Source organism: Periplaneta americana, chromosome 5 (assembly GCF_040183065.1).
Source record: "Periplaneta americana isolate PAMFEO1 chromosome 5, P.americana_PAMFEO1_priV1, whole genome shotgun sequence".
Lineage (NCBI taxonomy): Eukaryota > Metazoa > Arthropoda > Insecta > Blattodea > Blattidae > Periplaneta > Periplaneta americana.
The window spans coordinates 120,570,287-120,592,502 of NC_091121.1; the positions used below are offsets into that span (position 1 = coordinate 120,570,287).

General features: G+C 32.8%; 1 protein-coding gene across 5 annotated transcripts in view; it reads left to right on the top strand.

Moving 5' to 3' along the window:
* Window positions 1-22,216, top strand: part of LOC138700117 (gamma-tubulin complex component 2-like) — a 233,502-nt gene that overhangs the window by 75,638 nt on the left and 135,648 nt on the right. For all 5 annotated transcript variants that reach the window (XM_069826441.1, XM_069826442.1, XM_069826439.1 and 2 more), the window contains exons 8-9: window positions 7,910-8,084; window positions 17,923-18,073. In XM_069826441.1, the coding sequence (XP_069682542.1) occupies window positions 7,910-8,084; window positions 17,923-18,073 (326 nt within the window). The remainder of the gene's footprint in view (window positions 1-7,909; window positions 8,085-17,922; window positions 18,074-22,216) is intronic.

Below are 22,216 nucleotides of genomic sequence, written 5' to 3' on the forward strand. Positions count from 1 at the left end.
CATACTAAATCAATACACTCTCGTTGTTCGTTAATTCTCTGAGATAAACATTGTTTTAAGAAATACAGGAAACGAATACACAGAATAGCCTATCAAGTTTTCTGTGCATAAGAAGCTACTTTAATCTTACCTGTCCTCAATTCACTCAGAAGTTACTGTAATAACATTATAGCATTATGTCCATACAGAGAAACTACACTTTCCAATGGTGAAATAATAATTAATTATACAAATCGGTTAATTTAGCTTCCGATATTGCTTCATACAAACACAGAAACATTTTCTGTAGGCTATGATTCATAGCTTTCGATTGTTGTTGACCAAAGTCCCTTATAGACGAAGTCATTTGTTTATTTCATTACACGGCCTTAGATGGCAGTTATTTTAATTTTAAAACTCATTTATCTCGTTAAATATCAGTCCTATCAAAATTTTTCAAAGAATAAAACTTATCGGAAATGATTTTTAAAGAAATTTTTGTTATGTAACATTTTTCATAAAAATCAATAATAAGCGAGATATTTCGATTTATTTAATTCAGGCCCCCTTATAACCCCCCTTTTAAATAATGTATTTTGAATGCCATATAGCCTATAATCTAAGTTACAACGGACTTAATTTATATTCCAATTTTCATCGAAATCCGTTCAGCCATTATCGCGTGAAAAGGTAACGAACATACAGATAGACATACAAACAAAAATTTCAAAAAAGCGATTTTCGGTTTCAGGGTGGTTAATTATATATGTTAGGACCAATTATTTTTGGAAAATCGAAAATTACCAGAAAAATTTCGGCTACAGATTTATTATTAGTATAGATAAGTTTACATCACTTATGCACTTAGTTTGAAAAATGTTGAACAAATGTTCAGTGAAGATAAAAATCTTATTGAAAAGACACAAGATAAATGTGAACATTAAAGAATCCGAAATTCTCAGAAGTCCTATTGCATTATTTACAGATTCAGGATCCCAGTCATCAGACTCACATAGTTCACCGAATTTCTCAACTCTTGGTAATGGTGCTTGATGGTGGACACAACTCGTGAATTGTAATTTCAATGTGTTTATGCTGGATGAGGTAGCTGAAACCCAATTTGTCTAAGCAGTTCTGGACGAGAAGATGATCTACTGAAGAAGGAATGAAATGCAGTGAGGTTGCAAATGAAAAGTTTAACTTCTTTAATTGTTTTGGTGCTATGTAATAGAACCAAATTCAGCTGGTGCACATAACAGTGTACGAGAAATGCTCTGACATACTTCTGGGACCTCACCATGACATCCTGATATAACTGAAGTACCATTGTATGTCTGGCAAACAAGTTTCTCCACATTGTATGTTGTAGGACAGTGATGTTTTTTTTTACAGTCCCTCGGCAGTTTTATCAGCTGAAACATCATAAAATCTCAAAAAACCCACCATGAACATATCTGGCAATGATCCTGAATTGTGCTTTTACAGAAACGTCAGTTATCTCATCAGCTGATTTGACACAAAAGTTGCATCATTAATTTCCTTCTGAATGCTTTCATTGATGGCAGTAGTGACTGATTCGATTAAATTGTTCTGAATACTGTGCTACTTTCCAAATGGTCTTTCATTAATCCCTCCTACATAGCCAGCAGATTTAGAGTTTCTAAATAATTCCCTTTATTGAGAGAATCTACTCTCTCCTTGTGTCCTCTCAAAAATTTGTTCTTGCTTTCCTAAGTGGCAAACCACATCAATAAAGCAGCCTATAATTTTTTGATTACGCAAAACGTTGTTGTTTCTATCAGCTTCAAAATGGGCACTTTCTGAAATGCAATGATTGATTCTGTATCTTCCTAACATATAAAATGTCTCAGAATTTTTTATATGTTGCTTATTTGTGGCATGCTTAGAAGCCTTAAGTTCAAAGTTTTTCAGTGCTGTTTCACCTCCTTTACACCATGAATCTTTCCCACCAAACATTATGCAATAATAACAGTGATATGTCCTCTCTGTTTTATTTCCTGCCAATCACCTACTATATTTCAAGTACCACTTTTCTTTGAAGGTTCTGGTATATTTACCATCCTTCTGTGAAATATCTCATTTTGATCTGGCTATTTTTCCTTTTAGATCCATTTTTTTGTTCAAAAGTTAAATTATTTATAGAATTATTTAACAAAAAGTCAACTGAATCGAATGAGTTGTGGTTAGTATCTACAGCAACTTCTATTTTTGTTTGCTAAGTACACTGCACTAAATGTTAAAATAACATTGTCATTATAATACAGAATAAATATATCACAGTTAAAGAAACGTAAATCACAACATTAAGATGGAAATGCAGTCGTTCTACTCAAACGCCGAGCATAACGTGAGCTACGAGCTCGAATACGTTGGCTTACCGGAGCAGTATGAATATAATGTGTCCTTTCCCCCTCACCCCAGGACAGATCTAGGAGCGTTCTGTGGTGAATGTTGTCAGCTTAACCTGTGCACACATACCCAGCTGCTCGGTCCCCTCACTTTCCCCACTCACTTCACTTTTTACAAATGGTCGTAGTGATCAGTCCATTCACAGGCCGAGCTTTACATCGCTAAAAAGTAAACGAAACGTGGAAACGCTTCTGTTTTTAATTAACAAAATTCTAAATTGATCTTGTCTCTTCTTCCAAAATGTTTGGGAAAGCTGAGTTTACCCTGCCTACCCTGAAGCTGACTAAAAAAAAAATGTGATGGTGTAAGTTCTTGATTATAGTGCTTTTGAAATATCTTCATTGTTGGATGATTCTTGCCTTCATATATTATATTGAGTGTTTCCAAGTTATCATTCAGAGCTTTCCATTGTTCGACAGCTTGGCCAATTATTCAATCATTTTTCTGACAAATGTCAAGTGCTACTGAATAGGTTTTAACATTAACAAGTCTTCTGCATTACACGTAATTTGAAAGCCACTCACTTTTTTCGAAATCAAGCTGTGAATTTTGTCTCTGATCTCCTAACAAATTTTCATAAACATAGGCCAATTTTTTATGTATGCAGTGAGTCCACAATTGTATTTGTTCCATCTCACATCTTGCAGTAATATTAATGACTGTCCACCTTCATTTTTTAATTTAGCATTTGCAAAATGATTGTAGCAAAAGTATTTTACAATTTATATGACGTGTTATTTCACATTTTTAGCAATTTTTTTTTTAAATCTTGAGATAGAAGGTTCCACATATGGGCAGAACAACCATAAATAATCACATCAAGGCCTTCACTATTCTTAAGAGCATCTCTCATTTTTAACATATTATTTGCATTATTACTAGAGCCCGGGTTTTATGTAATATGAAAATAAGAAATATCGAGCTACAAGTCCACACCTGTGGAGTAATGGTTAGCGTGTCTGGCTGCGAAATCAAGTAGCCCGGGTTCGATTCCCGGTCGGGGCAAGTTACCTGGTTGAGGTTTTTTTCCGCGGTTTTCTCTGAACCCAATATGAGCAAATGTTGGGTAACTTTCGGTGCTGGGCCCTGGACTCATTTCAGATGCTAAATAACCTAAGATGTTGATAAAGCCTTGTAAAATAACCTACTAAACTAAAATCAAGCTAAAAATTGCAAAATATTTAGATAAATATGTAATAAATAAAAAATATGTAACTTAAAATCCAAGCTTTATTGGATGTATTTTTGCACACTGATAAAAAATTACAGGTGCACTTGTGATTCAACCTCATTTAATTATTGTTTGGAGGTGCAATTAATAATTAAATATTTTTCCATATTCTCTTCGGTCATTGATTGTCTCGTCAATGGCAACCCATATGTGGGAATCACCAATTTAAACTCTAAATCGTTCCATTGTGTCAGTGTAGCAGGAGTTCAAATAATTTTTCCAAAGTGTTGATTCATCCAGAATATTGAAGTTGCAGTATTTGCGTAGGAATGCTTGAAACTTTGGCACTCAAAGTTTATACTAGTATGTTTACAGCAACCATTGCCATGCACAAATCTTTATCAGATTCACTGGTAGAAGACGAAAGAGATTCCAGCACCAATTGTGTAAGAAGAACTTGTTTTATTTTTTTTTGTTTGTGATATGAAGTTCAGTTTTTAAATGCGTTTATCACACACTTTGCACAGCACGATTTTGCCATCATTAGTAAAGGCATCGTCAATTGCAATCCAATCTTTTAACTTGAATGCTATCTTGGATGCGACTGGCACCATAGCAGTAGACTAGCTAGCTGTATCACCTGATGTCAGAATAAGCTTCTCAATAAAAGTAAAAGAACTACTGTTTTCTTTCAGAGTGACTGAGTGGGAGTGTTTGTGCCAAACAGTCATACCCACAGGGTAATTTTCACTCTTTCCTTCATTACGGTAGCAGTACAATGATCCACCCTTCACATTGGTATTTGTTCTTACTTTACCGTTACTTCTTAAGGGATACACAAAATGTTAGCATGGCAAAGAGATGCCCATTTTTTTTTTATAGAATTCGTCTCTAATGCAAAGAGATGTCCATTTTTTTATAGAATTCGCCTCTAATGCATAATAATAATAATAATAATAATAATAATAATAATAATAATAATAATAATAATACATTATTATTATTATTATTATTATTATTATTATTATTATTATTATTATTATTAATTATTATTTTTAAATTATTAAATTATTTTTATGCATTAGAGACGAAGGGACGAGCTTTATAAACAATTTTAAAATGTATTGAGTTAATTCGAGGAAAAATTGGTAAAAATATGCATATTCTTTCAAAATATGCAATATCTTTCAAAATATGTAATATATGCCAAACTATTTATTATGCACTAAACTATGTAAAACTGTTTAACTTAAAATTTCGGAATAATGATCCCTTTGGTGTGATTCGCTGAAATTGTAGCTTTTCTTGTAGCTACATTTATAGGAACAGAATATGTAATTACATAAAACCCAGACTGTAGTTATCACTTATCAGCAACAAAACATCTAACACTACATCTAATTCTCTCTCACAACTTTTCACAGAATCCACAGCAATTTCAGTCATATAATCTGAAGTGTGTAGATGACCTGATGTATCATTTGTGTTGTAAAAGTTCATATCACCTGCCTCTCTGGTCACTGTCACACACACTATTTGTTTATTATGAATATTTGACCAGCCATCGAAACTCATACAAACAGTTTGTTCACTCATATTTCGCAAACATTTATCTTATTCATTCCTATAGATATCTCCAAGGAGGGGTCCAGCAACATCACTGCGTAAGGGAGTACGTACGTAACTAGGCTGTAACATTTGTGTTAACTTGATAAATTCTGGGTACTTTATGCATCGAAATGAAGTGTTTATTGCATAACAAAATTTAGCTACTTGTCCAGTGTATCTTTCTGTTGAGCAGTTATTTTGACAAAAAAGAAGCCAAGTTGACTTTAAGTAATGTTTTTGCGTTGCATTACATTACCTGACTCCATTTCTTCTGTAGCTGAAAATCTTCTCAACTTCGTTGCTGATGGTGTTTTGCACATTTCATTACTGGTACTTGCAGATGAACTTGGCCTAGTTGGATCACCTATAAGAAAATAACTACTTTGTAAATTTCCAATAGGCTATCCGCTATATACATACATACTTTTACTTTATCACTTGTAAATTGTAATAAAACAGATAAGAACACACTACTGGAAAAAAAATTCCAGTATCATAATCTAATATTAAATAATATTTTAGTATCGTGCTTAATAATGGAGAAGGGAGCAAGTATCTGTTACGATCAAAACAATTTTAATTCACTTATTCAAACTTACTTTTATTCAGAATTGGAAAAAACTTTACAATTTTTATCTTCCTGAATCTTCTTGCATTTCAGAAGATGAGATTTCATTCTTACTACTAAACCTTACATTTCTAAAGCACATATTTTACATTTTGCTTTGGAACCTATGCCACTGTTTTGTTAGAAATTTTATAAAATCTCTCCATATAGAATTTTTTTTCCTGCCTACATTAGGCATTGTACCAAACAAAACTAAAACTGTACAGATTTAAGTACAGCAAACCTGAGACAACTTTGCTGATTCAGTTACAAGCTCAAAGTGCCAGCAGTTAGTAGGTTACCTGTAGCTGACAATGTCCTAATAATGGTCTCTAATATACAGTAGGCTATTTTAAAATTTTAAAGTTCCAATGGCATAATATTGACCTCATAGGATAAAGTTTTGTATGTTTAAAATACAAATGTAAAAACTAAAAAATGATTTAAATCAAAGATTAAAAAAGAATCAGTTGATTAAAATCACTTTGATTTAAATAAATATATATAGTGAGGGTCACGTAAGAACAGTTCTTAAACAGCAAATGTTGCCTTCTTGTCTGTGTTGCCAACTGTTACCAGATTACCAGATATCACCATATGAAGTAAAATGATGATCCTACGTACTGAATGACTTATTTACTTACCGTACTTCACCTTTATATTGGAAGGTTATTTTAAATAGTTCAATAATTTGTAACATATTTTCGTAGGCAAACTATATGAGAAAGGGATTAACATGTTAGGTATTTTGTCTGGCAATATAAAATTCCTTGGTTTGACTAAACAATTGATTCACGAGACCTAACCTAAAAATGTATTTTGTTTGACCACATAAAATTATTAGTAATAACTACAAAAACCGAATACCACCATGAAATGTATGCCTAAGAATACTTATTCCAGGAACACCATTTCGTAGTGCTTTAGCAATAACATGTTTAGCAAGACTTCTGGCTTCTGTAGCATTCAAACAATTATGAAATGTGATAATTTGGTCCAGGGAGCATTTGTTTTTGATGCAAAGATAATTCGTTTGATGTGCTTCTTAATTGAAATTACGAAATGGCGTTCTTGTGCTTAGCATTTAATTTAATTATTAGTGTGTCCAAATTTCACTAGCTTCCAGTAACTGGCTCAGAAATCTAGTACAATTTTAATTTCATGAAACTCCAGTACCGACAACATCTGTCTCAGCTGCCAACATAACAGTTACAAAATCACTACCATTTGTAACATTTGTCAGTATCGAAATTCGAAACGAAGTTGGCAAAAGAAAATTCAACCTGCAAACTAAAAAATCGCCACAATCGTCTAGCATAAGTAGTAAAGGGAGAAATGATTAGGTTTCACACGTAAGGTATGGAGTAAGCTGACCCGAACTATATATATATATATATATATATTGAAATAGTCCTGCAGCGTGAAAGGGCCAATAGGATACACTTAAATGAATAGAAAATATTACGTTTTGTGATTAAATGAACCATTAATAAGAAAATTAAGTTAGAAGTTCCAAACCTCGCTGGTATTATAGTCCCATTTCTTCTCTTAATACAGATGAATGAGGTCAATGAACTCAGGCTACGTGACGTGCCTCCCACTTCGCTCTCTGGTTACAACATTACATTGTTCAGTGGCTTGAAATTAGTGGTTTTTAAATTAAATTTACACGAGAACCGTCAATGCTATTGAAATACGCCAGAGGGATAAATGATTCTTTATTAGATTAAGAGAGTGTTAAACAATTGGGAAAAAAAAAAACAAAACAAAAAAAAAAAACACTTTTTTCAGAGAAAACTGTGAACTTTTCACCAATATGGTATTACACTTTTATGTTACATACAACATGAGCTATTCACTCTGAAAATCTATAGGTTTATTTCACACTCACCCTATATATGAAAAATTATGAAATTATACCGAAAATAGTTTTCAAAATTAAAGAAATTAAAAGTGATAATATATTTTTCTTTCTCCTGAAAAATATGTTTAAATGCACATATATCATTTGGATGACATCAATATATTCCAATTGTGAAAAGTAAATCATATTTTTTCCAAGTCTGTCACTTTTTTTGAAGTTCAAGCAGTGCATTATGGTTTGTATTACACAGTTCTTGGTGGAAGATAACGAAGTGATACAGAAGGAAGAATTACCATTAGACTATTCAGCTGATTATTGGGAGAAACGTTACACAGTCAGGCGGGAGAGGATACCAATCTTTCTGGAGAAGGTTGCAGATGTTATCTTACGCACAGGAAAATACCTCAATGTCATACGGCAATGTGGTGAGTTCTCATATTTGACATGTTACATTGTTAAATTATGTATGTGTGTATGTTTGGTTATGATAAGAATGGAATGTGAAAGAAAAGGTTTTGTTAAACTGCATAGTAGCACTACTCTCTGCATTATTGTGAATGTGTTGTTACAGATGTGTCCAGGACATATAAGAGTTTTTGAATATGAGGAATGACATCTGTCCCTAATAAAGCTCTATTGCCAAAATTTGTACATTTATATTTTCTACAGTTCTGTAATTTCAATTGCTAGCTCATTTTGATTGTATATGTTAACTCTTGAATTAGCTGAACAGTTTATGCCATGATGTGAATCATGCATTATCATGTAAAAGCATAATTCTAAAGGACAGCATTTATAGAGTTTGAAATTACGCACTGGAATTTTTTTGTTCCACATTCGAGATTCGGGATAAATAAAAAGTGTTTGTGGAACATTATGTGTAGTTTATTCTTACTGTTAAATGTAGTATTTTGATTTTGTGTACAAATTTTCGTTTTATTGTAACCTGACAGCCTCACATAATATACATTATGTAATCACAAGTAAAAGATCTCAAGTACTTTTAAACTCTATTACACAATTTAATATCATTAATTTGTAACATTTTGCATGCTTTACAAAATCAGTTAAAGTAATTTATTAACAAGAGCTTGCATTATGCAGTGTCACAAACGACAGTTTACAGAAAATCACTAATATTCCCACTGTCAATAAAAAAGTGAAAGTTGGACATGTATATCTCCACAATGTTAATTTAATTCATTTATATCTAAAACAAGCACATACAAAATTTTAGCAGAAACTATTAATATTTAGAGGTCTCCCCACATGACAGAATTTATTTTAAAATTTCTCATAAAAGTGCTATTTGTGGCTGGTGCATATGACTTTCTTATGATAATTTTGTGAGGTCTACATCTACTCTCTGGCTGTAAGGCCTGTTACACACTTGAAGAGATCTCGCTGGCGAGAAATGTGTTGCGAGAAAGAGGCGAAGAGGCTTCCTCCACACACTTAGCGAGTTCTCGTTATGATCATTGATGCACTGCCTTCATGCAGAGAGTATTTTTCTTATTATAGTAATCACTCATTGGGGAAATATTACAGGTTATGTATTTACTTATATTGTTGTACTTAAATATATAACCTGTCAGTATACTGTCGTACTTTACAAATTATGTACGAACGCTAGTATGTTGAATCTGAATCTTCAGATGATGAGGAAATGGAGTTATATGAACCTATTTTGTTAATGAAAAGAAAAAGTAAGCCTAAAATTAAAGCCAGAATTATCTGGAAATCACATTGTATCTCACGAAGATAAGGGCGAGTTTCTGTCACTGATTTCGATTTGGATGATGATACGTTTAGGCATTATTTCAAGTTGAATAGACCTCAGTTTTTTGCCATTCATGATATGATAGAGGATTCTATGCTGTGTTCTGATTAAAATTATGTAAACTGTTAAGACATACAGACACAATTTCAAATGTTATAATTGATAATATTAAAGCTCATCAAAGTAAAATATAGGTCTACTTATTTTCAGAACATCTGATATTTGCCTACAGATGTCGTCTTTAATTTTCGTGTTTTTATAGTTTTCATCCTGTGTATATATTAATAGGCCTATGGATGACATCGTACAAGTTCAACAAGTTTCTGACTGCAATTATCAGCCATCTTTCCTCATTGTCAATAAAAACAATACAATTCATCACCACCTGTGATATTATTTCATCTTTTTCTACATTCAATTGTCATAAAGAGTATAAATGTCAAACATTTTTGATAAATGTGTCAAGAAAATTCGTTGAGCTACCGATTTCAGCGAGAAACTCACTCGAGGTTTTTGCCTCGAACGAGAATCTCTTCCAGTGTGTGGACGTCCATTTGAATCCATGTTATCAATCTTTGAATTTTCTCGCAACAATTTCTTGCTAGCGAGATCTCAAATGTGTAACGGGCCTTAGGAAAGCCAACACAACATTTATCTGCAGTAAGGCTGCCACAAATATATTGAATGCACTCCAACTTGTTCAATTTTACTATTTAGAAGGAAAAGCATTGCAATTTTCTTGCAATTCTGCATATGAGAAAATAATGGCTGTGTGGAATCGTGCTAGTATTCTTACTCAAGTGAAAATGAAGCAAAATACCAACTGTCAGCACTTATAAAGACACCTAAGAATATACTCAAAACTCCCCAAGGAGTTTCCGCTTTCAATTAGTCAATCTACCAGATCTTGCAGTTGTGTTTGTTGCTGGATCAGTTGCTAAAGCTCTTGGACATAACATATCAAATATGACTCTCTCTAGGATTCAGGAAAGGATTCCAAGAAAGTAGAAAAAAAAAAAGAAACTGCTGAGATGGAGCAAGAGATTGCTTTTTTTACATTGGGATGGAAAATAGTTGTTGCCATGTATCGATAATTCCATGGAGAAAGTCAAATGTAATGCAAGTGTTACTGGTAATGGGCAAGAAAAGAAGCTATTTGGAATTCCCAAGATAGATAGAGGTACGATAAAATACCAGGCAAAAGCATGTGTTGACAAAGCAAAGAAGTGGAATCTTGGAAACAAAATTAAAGGTCTTGTATTTGATACTACTGCCAGCAATACTGGACTTGACAGCTTGGCTTAAAAATTATAGAAGCATTCTCTCGATAATAAGCCAGTTTGGATAACTTGCTGTCATATTATGGAGTTATTCTGTCTTCTCCAGCGTCTTAAGTTAAAGTGGTCCAGAAAATGAACTTTTCAAAAGGTTTAAGAAAGATTGGCAATCAATGAACAGAGACTTACATGCAACTCCTATGGAACTCTTCCAGAACCCTGTGTTCGTAAACCTACTAACAGAAATATTAGATTATCTGTCTCAAGCCCTCAAAGATTTAATAACCAAGAGAATATTATCAAAAATTGCTTACTTTGTGTTTATTGTTCCAAAGTGAAGGTACAGGCAGTGAATCATTTCGAACACCTGGACCAATTCATCAAGCTCAGTGAATGGGAAAAGGAATTTATGAATTGGTCCAGGTGTTGAAGATATGTCTGTTCAGTTCGCAGTTTAATTTATTGACAAGGGACTTGTTAGAAAATAACGGATTTGGCTCTATTTGTTAGTCTGGTATATGTAAAACAATGCAATGAAGCACCTTTGCGTATCTGAGTTCCATATAATCCATATGAATAATCTGAGCATTTATCCAAGCCAATCATTGTCACTTACAGCTAAATCAACTCTTTGCAGGCACTCTTGGTTCCTTTCCGAACACCTACTGTAGTGCCTCTAGCCTTCTTTGATAATAGACTAATGGCCGAAACTTTAATGATACCATATTTAAAGAATCAGAAGTTTCTTCGAATAAAGTTATGAATGGAGCTGCTGAACGTGGGATTAATTTAATTTCACAGTATTATATTATTCGATTAAAGACGAAGAGCAGAAACAGTCCTACTGCAACTGATAGCAAATCATCAAAAGAAGTTTCCTGTTCCAGTTGAATGGGTATTGTAATTATGGGCATTAGCTATGGGAATTATGTTTGGATAAACCTGTTTTACCATTTAAATTTTTCTATATGTATTTTAGATCCAGAATCAATTACAGCAGATTCATGAAGAAAAATAATTGGATATGATATCCTTTCTTAATAATAGTTACTAAAATCGTATAAATTGTAAATTCTGCTGCCTGGGTTGACCTCTAAATATTATATTTTTGCAAAAAAAAAAAAATTCTTTCTTTTTTTAGATACAAATGAATAAAATTAGCCTTGTGAAGATGATCATTTCGAACTTTCATTTTTTTCTGGATCACACTAATGGATGTGTTTAAATATTTCCTAAAATAGATTATTTTAGCTCTGTTCCTTAGTGATTTTTCGTAAACTGACATTGGTGACAGTGCATAATGCAAACTCTCATTAGTAATTGAATATGTAATTTCGAAAAGAATACCATACATGTCGAATTTTTTGGCATACCGATACCAGTTTTCTCACTTATATGAACTCTATGTCAACACATTTTGTGCAAAAAGGTCGCCCAACTTGCGTCAGTATACGCCACTGTCAAAAATGCTGTTCAATAATAATTGCGAAAAAGGCACATCTCTGTGTCATCAGCAATATATCAATCTCATCAAAAGCTCAAGTGCTACGAGTAAATTTAACATAACACTGGTAAATATGGAAGACATAATCGACTTCAAAATAAAATCTCACCTCAGCTTTAAAGTAAAACTGCTCTCTATGAGAAATTATAGAAAACAAGTACATAATACCAGAAAGTAACATTTCAGTCATCCTTGTTCTATGAATTTGTATTTCCCCTGAAAAACCATGTGAAGTGATCGCAAAATATGACATAGATAATAATATTACTGCAAAAATATTGTCTTTCAGAAGTAATAGTATATTGTTATAATACGGTTGGGAAGTGATTTTTACAATCGAGGAAAAGTTTGAAAAACGAGCAGAGCAAGTTTTTCATTTTCCGAGATTTAGTAATGCATTTCACAAATATGTATTGTACAGTATTTTTTGCAAAATAGTGTATTTTGAAAATTATATTTTAAAAAAACCTTAATATACAGTATGTACAGTTTTCCCTAGAAAAGAATGAGACGATTGAATGTTCCTAAGTCTCAGATGTATGACACTGTGCATGATCGGAGACCAGAGCACTGATACACAAGATAACGAATATTGAGTTACTTAAATTCAGGTGTTTGGTTTGCTACTAGCATCGTTCCAAAATTCACTTCAAAAACTGCAAGAAATATGGTAATATGACGTAAATAATAGACAAATATGTACATAAATTGTGTAGTTAAATCGACATTGGACCTTCATGACTAGATCGACACTCTGCACAGGAAGGAAAGCTTTCGTGTTGTTTCAATAGGTCAGATGCTAAGACTTCTGGGTGTTGTCCAGAAGAATGCGAGTTCGATTCTTAGTCTACACAACGATTTTTTTGTCTAAATAACGTTGAAATAGAGTTATACAAAGTCCTGAGATTAAGTGTTAATTATCGCAAACAATACAGAATTACAAATTATAATATTATAAACGTTAATCTAATGAATGAATTTACACCATTTATATATATATATATATATATATATATATATATATATATATATATAATATTAAAAACTAACAATTAGAATAAAATTTAAAAATATTCCTAAGCCACACAGACAAACTTTTCCAAAGGTTTAGAGTCCTTAGACCTATCCCATTTGTTGAGTAATTATTACAATATTTTATTAGTAGCTTTCCCATATGTGTAAGAAATGCATTCGCACAAAACAATTTTTGTTAAAAGTGTGGCTTTGGACTATTTCTTTTTCACCCCTTAAGTTGATTTTAACTATTTTATCTACGTGTTTGCAATAGTGTTTAATTGAATGTGCATTCAATTTTATTCATGTTATGATTGAATGAAAAAGCACTGTTGCAGTTATTGACTAATTATATATATTAATACTAATTATTAAATGCATCTGTTAAATAACGAATTGCAGTATCTTTTGCAAAATCTTGAATGCTTAAGTTGTCAATAATATTTATATATAGTATATACTGTAAGGTGTTAAAAAACAGGATATGTTTTGGTTATAAAGTGGAACCGACACGCTGCTGTACTTGTATGAGCTACCGAGACAAGACAGTGATATTAGCAGCAGTCCAGAATTTAGATCCCACAGCAGGCATTTGCCATTTGGTACAGAGAAGGAATGGCATTTTGTGACCCGAGCTATGTTGTGAAATCGTGGCCTTAAGTGGCTGTCTTCTTCGTGATCCTTCTTCTGGTCCTTGTCCTTGTTGTGGTCCTTGTAACAATTCTTGTTGTATTTGTCATGGTACTTACTTTATCGTGGTTTTGGTCCTTATCATGGTTCTTTCGCATTCCTAGTCGTGAACCATATCGTCGTTATTGTAATCCTTGTCGTGTTGCTTTCTGTTGTCCATATCGTCATCATTATCGTAGTCCTTGTCTTTTTCCTTTGCGGGAACTTCAGACCTCTGTAATGAGTTGAGTAAGGGTGGGGTATAAGTGGTTTGGGATAGGTTTGTGAAGGACAGGAGCGACACTACCACTAAGCTATTTGAGTCAGAGTTTCAGACCCATTTGTCGTATAGTAAAAGGTATGTTGCAATTTAATCAGTCCACAGATTAAGAATCCTGTATTTATTTATTTATTTATTTATTTATTTGTTTGTTTGTTTGTTTGTTTGTTTGTTTGTTTGTTTGTTTGTTCGTTCGTTCGTTCGTTTGTTTGTTTGTTTGTTTGTTTGTTCGTTCGTTCGTTCATTCATTCGAACCTCTTTGAAACGTTTGATATTACTGTTTCAGGGTGGTTCATAGCTTGGGGACCAACAAAAAAGTAAATTTAATTTAGTCAAAATTGTCATCACCCCAGATAGCCCAATTATCATCAACACCACCAGCATTGTTTTTGTCGTCAGTATCACAAACAGAATCTGCAGCATATACGTCAGAAACAGCTGCATCGGTATTATCATTATTAAAATCAGCACTACTGTTACGAAATCATAATATTTAGACAATTTTTCATGAAGGTAGTGCTTATGAAAGCACGTGCAAGATGTTCAGTGCTTCAGTTCTTCTCTTTAGCTGACTGTACCTCGAGAGCGACATGTTCCTACATCAGCAGTGCAAATGGGGCTCTGGGCCTGCAGGACTCCACTGGCCCCAGTGGAGTAATAGTTAGTTGTACAATAAACATAAACATAAACACTGATTTGGAACAGCTATAGTGATGCAGGTAATGTGTACATAAGCCGCTTTAACACAAATAACAATACGGAGTAAGGGAATGGCACTGTGGATCACTACAGCTAAGCAACTGGTTTTAAAGAATAACTGGGTCTGCATAACATATGCACACTTCTCTAAAATGAAATGAATAAATATTTATAATTTTCAAAATATACGAGTACATAAATGCTGGCTTCTTATTCAAGATAGATTGAATATTCAATACTTTTAAATGCAAACCAGATGTTATGTACTTTTTATATTCACTAAATATATGATTTACACTTCATGTTTTATATAAACTGAATTCATTTGCAGTTTTTCTTCATTTTTTTCCTTCAAGGAATATGTAGTCAGAATTACAATGCACAACAACATACATCCTTAGTGTTTCAAATGTGAATCCTACTTCCTAATGGCATGTAAACAAATTCTTATATCGAGAAAAACTTTCCTCCACATCACATGAAGTGGTAGGAGCAAAACAGAAATAAGATACCGTATATCATTATTATGTGGGCGAGACATGCCAATGGCAGTTAGTTCTGTTCTAGTCCTTCATAGCACACTTCTGATTTCACATAATGTTGAATACCCGTTATTTTAACCAATTAATTTCTGTTTCACATGTTCTCTAACAACTGTAGCTGGTGTCTGATTAATTGTTTGTGCGTCATTTTATTGACTCTTTAGGGCTTCAGACATCTCTAGATTTTATGTTTCTAAACATTTAATTGTCTTTAGAGAAACCTGCGAAATTCTTCTGTGTGAATTGTAAATCATCAGACATCTTTTCTTCTCAGCCAGTGACCCAGACAATTTTTTTTCTCTTCCTGATCAGTTTCAGCATTATTCTTTCTTCAACCAAACAGATGGCATTAAGATATACAGATCATATGCAGAAATTAAGAGGAAGGTGGAAAGAGGAAAGATTGGAGAATGCTGGGTTTGCAGCGAAGGACCTGCCCTTGGGCAGAAAAGTATGAATGATTGAGACAACATTTTTGATGCTAGAGATTTTACAGTCCTGGTTGAAGAACATGCACTGTCTTCTAAAACATTAATTACCTATAAAACTTTATTCTAAGATACACTATAATATACTGCTGTGTCCAGTGTTATGAGAGGTTGTGGAGGAAATGGGACTTTGGGTGCCATTTTTTTTAATTTTAACAATCTTGAAGGAACCTTTAAGAATATATTTTTTCAATTTGATATGCAATTATCTACATTATTGAAGGAGGCTTTTCCCTTCTCAGCTACCCTATGTAGTCCATGTTCGAGATATGTAAAGCATATCATTCTGGAACAAGAGTTTTTAAGTATATGGCTTTGACCATATACAGAGCTGCATCGGTCACCAACAAGCACATTTTTCTTTCGACTCTGGTTGGCCAAAAAATAGACATGACTTGTCAAAACAGTTCCAAAATAATACAGTGTTTGCCTGTTTTTAATTCCATGCTGGGTAATAATTTCTTTTTTTCAGAACTTTTAGGTGACAGAAATCCTGCAGTGACATTTGCCACACATACCAGAAGCATCCTTGGAGATTCATGTACAAATACCTGATTGCAATGTCATAACATGTTTCTTTACCATGTAGTGCGTGTGAATCTATATTTCATCTATATATATTATATGCTTCTTAGGTCTTCTTTCATTGCTCTCAAAAATGCTACCTCACCAGAAACAATGTGGCTCTTATTTTTGTACTTCTTAAATCGAAAGCATTGTCTTGAAAATAAAAAAAAAGTGTACCTTTTCCCTGGAAAGTAATTTTTCTCTTTCACAGCGCTTCAAAGTTTATTATATTTTGGATTTCTTTTTTTATTTAATAGAATTCTAGAAATGTCCTGTGCACTACACAGTTATCGACTTCATACAGTTCAATTTTTTTATGAGACCCATGCCCGGTTTCTCGAACACCAAGATATCCATTCGTTGACTGTTTATTTTTTAAAATTGTGGATTTGTTAAATCTTTGTCGTGTTTCTTGAACATAACAGCATCTAACTTATTGATTGGTTGATCAAGTTTCACTAATATCCACTAGATGATGTGACAGCCTAATTTACATTTTATACATTTTTTATTATTATTATTCAATTTAATTCTTAGACCCATACATATATACAGGGAAATCTCCTTTTCAGACTCCAAATGTATGTTCTTTATGAGCATCATTATAATATCTTCAGTATTAGGATTTAGGATATTATTGGAGTCATGAGGTATGAACGACAAGGATAAGCACTGATACCAAGAAATATGCCATCAAATTCGTTAGCTTCAAATGTAGCTCTAATATGGAACCTATTGAATGTTGTGCTATCATGAACAGATCCAGGGAAAGGGTCGTCCTAACCTACCCGTAGCCACCATGACCTAACCTAACCTACTACAGTATAACACTGTTAGTCTGACCTAATTGGGACCAGGACCTGTTCGGATTATCGAAATTTCGAATTATGCTGGGGACAGGAATGCAAGCAGGGAAACCACACCTTATTCCCTCCATACTCTACACTGTTCACCACTTTGTTCAGTTACGAGTTTTATTTCATTCATTAGTGATGAAGTAAATTGTACTGTGTATTGAACATCTTGAGTTTCTAAATATTGTAGCATTATATTGATTGTGTTTCAGGTCAAATACTATTGTTTTTCTTCCTATTCTGTTAGCGGGTTCTACTGTATTGCTAAGGCACAGAGAGTATTTTAGTATCCTTCTCTTCTATTTTCCTTGTCCTCTTTTCTCATTGACATCCAATAGTTTTGATTATTCAGATTTTAAAGGCACTTTTTCTCTTCTTCCAGTGGTTTTGTATGTTACGAGTTGCTTCAGGAAGTATAATCTCTTCTATAATCCCCAAAATTGTTTTAAAATAATTTGTTCTCTGAAATCCAACATCCTGAGAACACTTTGGTAGTCATAGTAAAAGCACCTCTATGTGGTGTGCCTGAAAAAAGAAGCTGGCCGACACCATGGACTGACTTTATACTCTGTCATGATTCTCTTTGCAGGCAAGAATGTGAAGTTCCCACAAGCCGAGGAAATTGTTTACACAATCAAAGAACGTCGATATGTAGAAGCAATTGAGAAGGCCTATCACTTTGCAAGTAAAACTCTGTTAGAACTGCTGATGCAGGAGAATGACCTCATGGGTCGATTGCGGTATGTAATATTAGTAATTGAGTGTGAAATGAGAGATTGATATTTTTTCTTCAAGTGATATATAAAAATTTTAATTTCGGAGTTTTTATGAAATAATAATAGAAATTATGTAGTGTCTTCTACTTACATATTGTTCCTCCATCTCCTTCTCTTGTGTTTTATTTATACAATAGATTTTCATAAGATTTATTTTGTAGTGCTTTCTTCTTTATCATTTTGTATCTGAAGCATGCTGTCAGTTTTTATTGTGGTTGCCTACATTCTCTCTCTTCCTTTTTCCCCTTTTTATCTCAAGACAATGATATAGATTTATATTATTTCCACTCTAAACCTCTTCCTAGTTAGTCATCATTGCTTTCTCTTAAGCTTCTTTCCTTCAAAACTGTTGATACCTTCTAATTTTATATTCTCAACACAAAGAGGAAGTGAGTTGTTTGTAGACTCTGTAACTGTCAAAGAAAAACTCTAATATCCAGTTTTAGTGAGACCTCAGAGCTGTCCTGATTGTTAAAATAAAGAAGAAAAATCTTTGCTTCTGCTTGGAATTGAAACAGCAGATTGTCTGTCTGAGCAGAGGTTTCTTTCGAAATAACTAGATTACTTAATGCAATGTTATCTAGATTTAGGTATTCCAGCATGTTCTTCATTGGGAAATTACGAATATTTTCGTTACAGTTCACTTGCATTTGTTTTATGTAGGCCTATGTATTCTTCAAGATGACACATATGGTTGCCACCCATCCTGAAATGGCCGAATTGTCCTGGAATGGAATATTTTGTTCTGAGTCCAGGATAAAGATATCATTGTTCAGGTTGTTATTCTTGGTCATATGTCCCCAACATCTACTTAAAAGTACAAATCGTCTCTAAATAAATAAAGAATCTTTAAAGAATAGCATTGTATGTTTTACAAGGTTTAAAGAGGTACGATTTCGTTGTCTTTATAAGCACATAATGGTTTTTCAAGTCAAACCTATTGTTAGGCAACATCTTTGACATAGACACCTGCCATAATTTAGCCAATTGGAGATTTGTAAGAATTATGACTCAGGTAGATTGATGTCTAATTCACTTGCATGTTGTTGATATATTTCAGTCATGTGGAGACGTTGGGTAAATTCAAATGTAGATTAATAAACAAAGTACATTGTGAAAGTCATGTAAAAAATTACTTATGAATAATATAATAATTGAGATCACATCTTGTAAGTACTAAGGTCGTGTCATATAGCTCACAGCAGTAATGAAAAATATTAAATATAATTTAGAACTCCTCACGTCCAGAATTTAATCAGGGGATTAACACAACACACTAACATTTGTTTGTATCTTTCTTAAAGGAAACTGAAAACAAAAATCGGTATTTTAATTTGCAAAACTTGGACAGCGCAATCAAGTAACATTAAACAAAATAGCATCAAACATAACAAAGGCTCGTGTACAATGGAATTGTTGAAGACAAAAAATAAGTCAATAACGTGGATGGTACCCAACAAGAATGACTGTGTTTGTAAGATTGAACTTATGTTGGCTGGTCAGACAATTTTGAGCTCTATAACAGCAAAGTAGAAACGAAGTTGATATAATGGTCTTGTACTATTATACAGTACATTAATTGGGATGATATGTATTCAGAAAGAAATGCTGTACTAGCTGCATTAACAAGTTTCTTTTTGAAACAAAATAATAACTGCACATTCATGAACTTTCAAAATTGGACATTTTAGTAACAGTGAATATAAGCCATATGTACAGTCTTAGACAAAAAAAAAACGTTATAGATATATTCAAGGAGTAAATTAGATGTAAAATGAACAACTTTTCCCTAGTCGTGTGAACCAGGCGCTGCCCAAAGACAAGGAGAACTGTCATTTTTTGTGTCTAAGATTGTACATCGACTCCTAAACTTGTTTCAGTAATGACAGAGAGAAAGAAAATCATTTCGAATATGGATTTTCAGGGATCATACAGCAAAATGTATTTTGTTGTATTAAATTTTTCGTGAGCATGAAAGTCAGTACATCTTAAAAGTTTACAAGAAATTGAATAAATACATATGCAATGAAAGAACACGTCATTATGATTTTTTTTGTTACCAAAAACACAAATGAAGAAATAGTAACAAAAGCTGAAGTAATTACTATTTTTCATAATGTAAAACACATGGTCAGTGGTCATAGTTGTAGCTAGAGCCTGGATGTTTGGCAAAATACCTTTTTTACTGGGTGGAAGTAAATCATTATTTGCATGGATATAAATGTGATTCAGAGTAAATTACAATGTTAGAGCCAATTTTTATTTTGCCTTTTTAAGATGTTTCTTACTAGTAAATGCCTTTTCTGTCATTTTAAAGCAATATTTCTTGTTTATTTGCAATTTTCTAATTAATTGTAATGTAATGTGAATGAAATTTAAATATTTGAAACAATGACTAACTTTACTAACAATAGTAAATAATTGTAATATGGGTTACAAGAGTGGTATGTTGATGTTTTCATGTTCGAGGAAAAAATTGAAAAAGCGAAATGTAGTTGAGCTTTTTTAATTTCCGAGAACATGAAAACAAACATACCGCTCGTGTATCGTACATTATTTTGTGCGAAGATCGTTTATTACATACCTGAAAGAGGAATTTCTAATTAGTTGCAATGAAATCTCCATCTTGGTTTCTGTTCAATGACGGCAACTTTGGAAAACAAATATATCTATCTTCAACATTTTTCCTATAAAATGTTTTCTGTGTTTACTATACTCCAGCAGGCCGTGATATACGTCTGTCTTTTTTTTCCCCCAGTCTATAAATGCGAACTTAAAACAAACGGTAAGGTTATGTAATGATTTATTTTTCATTTTAATATTTTAACAATATTATTTATATAACATATTGCAGTAATAACATCGGCATCTGGAATCTTGTTGATTTTTTCATGGCTTCCTTAATGTTACTTGCATTACAAATGCAGTAACTTTTGTGGTGTTGTAGAGTTTACTTAATTTTTGCAAATATTTAAAAACAATAATTAACAGTGCAAATTAGGTGAAATTGCAGTGGTAAATTTCCAATTTATAATTATTACTATGTTAAGGGGAGAGGATGGTATTTTTTGGTGAAAAATGAATAAATTTAAGAAAATCCTTAAAATACTCTGTGATATGTGTGGAATGCATAGCATAACATTTTGTGGGTATTTATGCCCTTATCAGATGTTGAGTCGCCATTTTTAAACTTCCCGCGTTATGGATTTTTAAATCATTCGCCCACTTTTATTGTTGTTTCCGGTAAATTAAATTTTCAAAAAAAATTTTTTTCTTCTTTAAAATACCCTTTGATATATGTGGAATGCATTGCATAACATTTTGTGGGTATTTGTGCCCTTATCGGATGTTGAGACGTCATTTTTAAACTTCCTGCGCTGTGGATTTTTAAATCACACGCCCACTTTTATCGGTTTCCAGTAACTTCATTTTTTTTTTGCTACATTCCAGACAAAAATGGAAATAATTTCTGAACTATTAAATATACATGCATGAAATTTAGAACACACATTCTTTAGACTATTAGGAAACTTTTCCCTATAACAGAATTTTGTTAATTGATTTCATTTAAAAAATACGTCCGTTTGTTTGCAAGAAAGGAAATCAGAAAATTGTTATTAAATTTTAATTGTTTATTTTGCAAACGTAGGGACTAATATCAAAATTCTGTTAGATAGTTTGTAGAACATGCTTTTGCAAATACATTGCAAAAAACTGTTTGAAATTATCTTTAAAAATGGTTTAGATATATCGGTTTTAGTACAATCCTGCATTGGGTATATTTTTTCAAATTTGGACCCCCAAATAATTTTTTTTCAAAATATTTTTATTTGGTTAAGTTGCCACAGCTATGAGCTCTCTACATACAAAAAATTAATATTTTACACCAAATAGGAAAAAAGTTTTAAAAAATACCATCCTCTCCCCTTAAACGTCTCTAAAAATAATATGTTAAAAGCCTAAAGCAGTAAAATGAATATGGCGCTTAAGCAGTAAGAAGAGGGAAATTGTTATGTGTGTTCGGTTGGGAATACTGAATGTGGTATTTCACACTTACCGCGTATTGGTTTTGTGCGGAAAGCAAGCAAATACGCATGATCTCGCACA